The sequence below is a fragment of the Podarcis raffonei genome, chromosome 2, assembly GCF_027172205.1.
Source record: "Podarcis raffonei isolate rPodRaf1 chromosome 2, rPodRaf1.pri, whole genome shotgun sequence".
NCBI classification, from domain to species: domain Eukaryota; kingdom Metazoa; phylum Chordata; class Lepidosauria; order Squamata; family Lacertidae; genus Podarcis; species Podarcis raffonei.
The window spans coordinates 112,455,547-112,463,742 of NC_070603.1; the positions used below are offsets into that span (position 1 = coordinate 112,455,547).

At 50.0% G+C, this 8,196-nt stretch overlaps 1 protein-coding gene across 1 annotated transcript in view; it reads right to left on the reverse strand.

Annotated features, from left to right (window-relative positions):
- The window catches only part of ABHD16A (abhydrolase domain containing 16A, phospholipase), a 38,423-nt gene extending 31,118 nt beyond the window's left edge, over positions 1-7,305 (reverse strand). Inside the window, exons 1-2 of the mRNA XM_053379206.1 lie at positions 7,018-7,305; positions 535-591 (exon numbers count right to left, since the gene is read on the reverse strand). Coding sequence (XP_053235181.1) covers positions 535-591; positions 7,018-7,149 — 189 coding nt within the window. The 5' untranslated portion in view covers positions 7,150-7,305. The remainder of the gene's footprint in view (positions 1-534; positions 592-7,017) is intronic.
- Positions 7,306-8,196: the final 891 nt, after the last annotated feature.

Sequence of the window (8,196 nt, forward strand, 5' to 3'; positions counted from 1 at the left end):
AAACCTTCCTGCCAGCAGAAAACAAGCATAGCAGGGACTGGACTATATTCTGGGCTGTCCCTCATAGGCTGCATGGTTTAATATTTAACTTGTAGTAAGCTTCTGGGGTTTTGCTTTGCTTTAACATGGGGGGGGGGCTATTGAACTACCTGCAAGTCAGGGGCATAGGAAGGGAGGTGCAGGGGATACGGCCCGCCCCGGGTGTCATCCCTGAGGGGGGGACAAAATGGCACACCACAGGTGGCAGAACGTACAGTGGGGCCTGGCCTGCAGTATGCCCAACCCACACGTCTCTCTCGGGAGTGACGGGTGGCTTGCCCCGCGCTGCCTGAAACAGCAGCGTGGGGCTTGCGTCCACTAGGCGGACTCCGTGGGCAGCTCACCGCAGCACCCCCCTCTGTGCCCCTGAGTTAAGTGGAACCCCCAAAGCTTCCAACACATTTTGCAGAACGAGTACACTGCCATTAGGTCGTCTAGAACAGCTGGGAGATAAAGAGCACACTGGCGGACGGAACACGCAGAGTATGTACTCACCAGAGCGAGGATGCTGTCCGCATGTTTTTCAAGAGTCCGTGGCTGGTAGTAAGATTCCTGTTGGAAGGAAACAAAACACTTGCTGAATTTGGGCTTAAGTCTTTTGAAGAAGGGCTAGAGGAGGGAAGGGAGAGAAGGATGCTTTTCTTTTGAAAAGCTGGCGCATGGGGTTTTTTTGGGTGGGGGGGTGGACCTGGTGCCAATTAAGCAATTAACCCCTGCATTTGTATCTGTAGGCAACACGACCCTAGTTCCCAAACGACAGGAAACTTTTACTGATGCTGTATTATTACTCATGTAAACCACAGAAACCTTTCTGATTTCCACTAACCCAGAAATAGTACCTCGGGTTAATATAATAATAATAATAATAATAATTTTTTATTTATACCCCGCCCTCCCCAGCCAAGGCCGGGCTCAGAGCGGCTTACAAGCAATAATAAAAACAAGAAGAATGATTACAACTTAAAAACAAAAATAAAATACAACATTAAAATAATGGAACATTAAAATATTAAAATGTAGCCTCATTGCAGGAGGAGAAGGAAAAGAAAAAAGAAAGAGAGGGAGGGAGGGAATCAAATTGGCTCCAAGCCAAAGGCCAGGCGGAACAACTCTTGTCTTACAGGCCCTGCGGAAAGAAATCAGATCCTGCAGGGCCCTGGTCTCATGAGGCAGAGCATTCCACCAGGCCGGAGCCAGAGTTGAAAAGGCCCTGGCTCTGGTTGAAGCCAATCTAACTTCCTTAGGGCCTGGGACCACTAGGGTGTTGTTATTTATGGACCTTGAGGCTCTCCGTGGGGCATACCAGGAGAGGCGGTCCCGTAGGTACGAGGGTCCTAGGCCGTGAAGGGCTTTAAAGGTCAAAAGCAGCACCTTAAAGCTGACCCTGTACTCCACTGGGAGCCAGTGCAGCTTGAAAAGCACTGGGTGAATATGCTCCCATGGCAGAGACCCCGTGAGGAGCCTCGCTGCAGCATTCTGCACCCGCTGGAGTTTCTGGGACAGCTTCAAGGGCAGCCCCGCGTAGAGCGAATTACAGTACTCAAGCCTGGAGATGACCGTCGCATGGATCACTGTGGCCAGGTCGGGGCGGGAAAGGTAAGGGACCAACTGCTTGATGCGGCGAAGGTGGAAAAATGTCGCCTTGGCTGTTGCTGTAACTTGCGCCTCCATGGAAAGGGAGGCGTCAAGGATTACACCCAAACTCTTAACGGAAGGCAATGGCACTAATTGGGCCCCCGCAAGAGAAGGGAGTTGGTCCCTCATCCCCATGCCATCCCGACCTAGCCATAGGACCTCTGTCTTCGAAGGATTTAGTTTCAATCGGCTCCCACGAAACCATCCAGCCACAGCTTCCAAGCATCTGGTCAGTGTGTTCGGGGCCGAGTCGGTGTGGCCATCCATCAGCAGATAGAGCTGAGCGTCATCAGCATATTGGTGACAGCCCAGCCCAAAGCTCCGGATAATCTGGGCAAGGGGGCGCATAAAGATGTTAAAAAGCATCGGGGAGAGAATTGCGCCCTGCGGCACTCCACACACCAAGGAGTGGCGCGACCACATTTCCCTCCCTAGTGCCACCCTCTGTCCCCGACCAGAGATAAAAGAGCACAACCAGTTACGGGCTATGCCCTGTATCCCCACGTCTGCGAGGCGGTGGTCCAGAAGATCATGATCGACCATGTCAAAGGCTGCTGACAAATCTAAAAGGATCAGCAGTCCTGACCCGCCTCGATCCAGTTGTCTACGGATATCATCTGTTAGGGCAACCAGAGCCGTCTCCGTCCCAAAACCAGGACGGAAACCGGACTGAAATGGATCTAATGCCGATGTTTCCTCCAGAAACCTACCAAGCTGTTCAGCAACCGCTCTCTCAATTACCTTACCCAGGTATGGAAGATTTGAAACTGGGCGGTAATTGGATAGGTCTAAGGGATCTAATGAAGTTTTCTTTAAGAGTGGACACACCACTGCTTCCTTCAGTTCCCCTGGGAATGTCCCCGTGTCAAGGGACAAATTGATAATTTCAACCAGGGGGGTCCGTGCAACATCTGGACACTCCCTAATCAGCCAAGACGGGCACGGATCAAGGAGGCAGGTGGTGGGCCTACCAACTTGGAGGAATCTATCCACATCAGTAGGGAGTATCCGATCAAAATGGTCCAACACTGGACCTGAAGTCAGTCGATGGGCCTCCAGTTCAGTCACTGTATCTAAATTGGCAGGGAGGTCACGGCGGAGCAACAGGACTTTCTCCGCAAAAAAGCTTGCGAATGCCTCACAGCTGTGGGTCGAATTTGTGCTTAAATTTGGTTGTCCTCCTAAGGACGTTATTGACCTAATTATTCTAAAAAGTTGTTAAGAACTTTGCTTCAGGATGAGAACAGAAATCGTGCTCTGGCGGCAGCAGAAGGCCCCATTAGCTAAAGTGGTGCTTCAGGTTAAGAACAGTTTCAGGTTAAGAACGGACCTCCGGAACGAATTAAGTACTTAACCCGAGGTACCACTGTACAGGGGATGAAGGAGGAGAGGGGAGATCATTTCCTCAGGGACGGCCTTTCCCAACCTGGTCCTGCCCTCCAGTGCTTGGGGCTAATGGGACTGGTGGGAGTTGTAGCCTAAGACGTCCAGAGGGCAGCAGGTTGTGGGGGAAGGCGGTCCTACGAACACAGCAGCCATTTGGGGAGTTTAGCTGCCATCTTCTTCACGATGACATATCGCAAGTCCGGGGAATTTCTGGCCCTCCAAGTGAGGCTGAACTACAACTCCCGCCAGCCCCAATTGCAGGGATGATGGGAGTTATAGCTCAGGCACGTGCGGAGAGCCAAAGATTCCTCAGACTGGATTGCAACTCAAGCCAGCCACACTGCACAGCTTCACATGCAATATATAGCCAGTTGCCAGCAATGGGATGGTGCAATGCTGCAGCGGCCAAGGATCAAGGCAGGTGAGTAAGCTGTTGTTGCAGCCTTAAAGAAAGTGCAAAGCGTTCTCTTCTAAATGATAAGGGATTAAGCTCATGCATGCTGCCCTTTGCTCCCTCACATGTGATTAGTAGCTCTTCCTCTACAAAGCTTGATTTTTACGGATACAGAGCGCAAGTTTCTTCATCTTCAATGCTCCCTTGCTGGGGAGAGGCTGGAGAGCTCAGAGTTTCTCCAAATTCAATAAGCACTAAGCTCACTTCTCGAGGCAGACAGGAATGACTGGGCTGCATCCAACAAAGTCGTTGCAAACGCAGAACAAATTCTGTGAGCACAGCAGAACTTCCCCTCCCTCTCCCAGCAAACCTCCTCCCCGCCCCAAAAAAAAACCTGCTCTAGGTTTCCAGCCAACCTTTCAGAGCAGATTTGAGGGTGCCATGGAGGTGGGGAGAGAAGGCAGGAAGCACAAAGTGATGTATTGCGATTCTTCATTTCTGTGAAGCTGCAAGGCCCGAGAATTGCACAATACAGGAGAGGATGAAAAGTGAAACAGAAAGCAGCAACTCTAGAAATAAGTACGCCCTCTTTAGTATTGTGATGACTCAATATATTTTAGTGGCTAGATGAACCGTTTGGTACACAGCGCTGAAGATGTTGCTTGTTCTCCACCTGCCACCATTTTTATTTATTACCTCTGTTTGGAGGGAGTTCCACAACTTAGGGGCTGCCACAGAGAAAGTCTTATCCTAGGCCAAAGCCACAAGTTTCTGAAGGTGCTGGAGCAACTAGCAGGGTCTCCTCTGCTGAACTTAACACCTGAGGAGGTCTGTATGGGAGGAGGTGGTCTTCTAGATAATCTGGGGTCTAAGTTGTTTAGCGCTTTAAATGCCGCATGAGCACCTTGAACTGGAAACCAGTATAGCTCTTTTAAAACAGGGGTTGTGCGATATCCATAATGGAACCCCAGCCAGTAATTTGGCCGCTACGTTTTGGATCAGCTGTAATTTCTGAGCTGTCTTTAAGAGTAGCTCCACACAGAGCCAAGTGCAACAATCCAATTTGGAAGTTACCAGAGCATGGAGTACTGAGGCCAAGTAATTTCTGTCTAAAAGGGGCTGTGGCTGGCGAACCGGCCAGAGATGGAAAGACATTACTAGTCACTGCCACCTGAGCGTCCAGTAAGGTAAAGTAAAGGGCCCCCTGACCATTAGGTCCAGTCGTGGCCGACCCTGGGGTTGCGGCGCTCATCTCGCTTTATTGGCCGAGGGAGCCGGTGTACAGCTTCCGGGTCATGTGGACAGCATGACTAAGCCGCTTCTGGCGAACCAGAGCAGCGCACGGAAACGCCGTCTACCTTCCCACCAGAGCAGTACCTATTTATCTACTTGCACTTTGATGTGCTTTTGAACTGCTAGGTTGGCAGGAGCAGGGACCGAGCAATGGGAGCTCACCCCGTCGCGGGGATTCGAACCACCGACCTTCTGATTGGCAAGTCCTAGGCTCTGTGGTTTAACCCACAGTGCCACCCGCGTCCCACTGAGCGTCCAGTGAAAAGTGCCAAATCTAGGGGTACCCCTCAGCGACCGACCTGCTCCTTCCAGGGGAGGGCAACCCTGTTCAGAACAGGCAATCTCCCCACCTCTCTGACTTGAAAACTCGGGACATGGAACACAGACATATTCGCAGGATTCAGCTTCTATTTATTGGCCTGCACCCGGCCTATCACCACCTCTAAGCATCGGTCTAGTTCCTAGGTCACCCAGGAACCTGCTTAGCTTCAACAAGGTGGTGGCCTTATGCACCTTCAGATGAGGCTCTGGTTCCTGACCACTGGCCGCGCTGGCTGCGGATGATGGAGGTCCAACATCTGGAAGGATGCAGGCTAGGCCCTCCTGATGCAGGGCACCGTACAAAACTCAAGTCAAAAGCAAAATGGCCACTAAGGCACAGCTTTTGGAAGATGCGGCCTTGCAGCCATGCGTGCCAGGAAGAATGTAGGCGAAAGTTAAGTCAGCCTTGGAAACAAAAATATCTGCTTATCCCACTAGACAAGGCAGTAGTGATGTACACAAGGACGCTGCAGATAACAAGAAACATTGAGCAACCTGATTCTCCCAATTCCCATACTGCAAGCTGTGTGTGTGTTGCTAGCATGTAACCGATACAGCCTTTTCCTGCCAACAGGTTTGCCCAGACAGGCATCAGGAATGAACTAGGACAGTGATTTCCAAACAGGAAACCTGGGGTTTCATGGAAGCTAACTAATTAAGGGACTGTAACTTTGCATGTAAAAGGTTCAGTGCTGGCATCTTCAGATAGCGCTGGGCAATGCTACTGCCTGAAACCTTGGACAGTGTTTGCTATGAAGTGTGGACCGGCTTTTGTCAACCTGGTGCCCTCCATATATTTGGGGATGCAATTCCCATCAGTGCCCCCCAGCACCGCTGGCTGAGTTAATAGGTCAATGGTTTGACGAAGCATAGGGCAGCTTTCTATATTCCTAACCTGTCTGATCTTTGGGAATCTTCCTCACTGACGTGGCTCCAGGTACCCCATCTTCTGAATCTGGGCAGGTGGGGACTGTGGTGGCAGCCTGCCTACAGAACACCCTCTCTTTTAAAGATATTGGAAAGGCACCATCTTCAAAGGGTTGCAGATGCCAAGTACATTAACTCTCTTAAGATACTGGAAATGCACCAACTTTGAAAGGTTGCAGGGGCCAAGTGCATACACTTCAATTTCCCCAGGCCAGGCATTTGGCGTTGACTCCCCTTCCAGCTCGCTGACTGCTTGAAACTGCTGTTAGTTTTGCTTTTATTCTCTCTGCTTTTCCTTTCTTAAATTTTAAAATATTGCTTCCATTTGTTTCTTATAAATGAGAGGTGCATTGAGGGATTTCACACAGAAATACGAGGCTTATCTTTTTTAAAGTTAGAGAAACAGATTCTCACCAGGCAGATATTCATCAGGGGCAGCCTATTCCATCCCAACAGTGCCGTGTCAAAAAAAAAAGTTACACCTGTTGGATCTTTGCAATGCAACTGTAAGGATATTGTTGTGGCAATGCTAATTTTGAACAGGGGAGGAGAAACAGAAGAGGAAGTCTTGTACAAAAAGATGCAACATTCCAGCTATTGTTCTCTCTCCATTCCTCCTTCAAGGCTAGCCACTGTTTTGGAAAATATCCTCAGGGCAGGAATAATCCATCGCCACCCCCGTGTTTTATGATGGCCTCATCCCAGAAAGGTGGCCCCAGACCCTCCAGTAATGACATTGTCCACGATGGGCGTGTGCCATGTTTAAATAAGGGGCTCAGTAATTGGATTTTTTCATACCTCTTCCTCCACTCCCCCCCCCCGCAATCCTAATGGTATCGCCCACTGGTATCCCGGACTCTCCATGAGACTTAGGCTGCTCTATGATGACATCAAGGAAAGCAGGGCAATGCCAACCCCCTTAAGAGTAATGGTTTCGCCCCCCAACCCTATGAAGGTAAAGGGCGACGAGGGAGATACCAAGTCTCCGAAAGGGGGGGGAGAAAAGAGTTGATAGAGCTCACCCAAGACGGTTCTAGCGGGGCCTGCGACGTGTCTTCTGCCTCGGCCCTGAGGCGACGGGGTCTGATGGGGTCCCGCTCCCGGTAGACCCGGTACAGCCGTGGGCCCAGAACGCAGCTCAGCAGCTTCGCCATCTTGGGACGGACCTGAAGCCGAAACGGCACCGGCAGGGAGAGGGTGGGGAGGAGCTACATTTCCGGGTTTCGTACAGGAAGGGAACCGGGACAAAAGACTTCTGGTCTCCCCCCCCCCTTTCTTCCCAGAACGCGATTCCGGCGCCTGCTCTTCCCTTCTGCTTTCTAGGGCCGCTAACGCAAGGGGGCGTCCGCGTCGCTCTAGCCCTTAAAGGAACCGCAGCCCTATTTTGCTTGAGAATAAATCCCATTGAATTTAGTGGGATTCAGTTCCAACCCTGCTGAGGATGTTTAGGCATACAGTCCAGTCCCAACCTTATTTACACAAACATTGTTGTTGTTGTTGTTGTTGTTGTTGTTGTTGTTGTTGTTGTTGTTGTGACTATGATTATTATCAGTGCTTTTTCTGGGAGGGGGGGATACAGGGGTACGCATAGCCCTCAACATTTTGTGAATCTTTGTGCTTTTGTCCATTTACTGTATTTATTTCTCCCGATCTGAACTATAAAATGGTGATTTTCTTGAGTCAAAATGAGAGTACCCCTAAACATTTTTTTTAAGTGAAAAAGCACTGATTATTATTACACTGGACAGAAATCAAGGCATGGGTGTAACCAGGATTTGTGTGGTGGGGGAGGGAGGAGAACCTCAGTTAGTTAAGTATTTTTTTATTGTTTTACATGATTTAGGTGGGGAGAGAGCAGCCCCCTGCCCCCCTTTCCTATGCCCATGACTCAAGATAGAGAGAAAAAATCTAAGAACTGCTAAAACATAGGAAAAACAATCATTAATTTTTAATTAAATATTGGTAGAATTAAAACTATTAAAACTAAAACCACACTAATAATTACAATAGAAACAGCACCGTAGCAGCCCTCTCATGAGGTTCCCCCAAGCCTGTTGGAACAAGAAGATAGTCACCCGCTGGTGGAAGGAGGGCAAGGAGGGAGCCAGGCTAGCTTCTCCGGGGAGGGAGTTCCAGAATCTGGGAGCTAGCACTGAGAAGACCCTCTCCTGCGTCTCCACTAAGTGTGCCTGTGTGGGTGG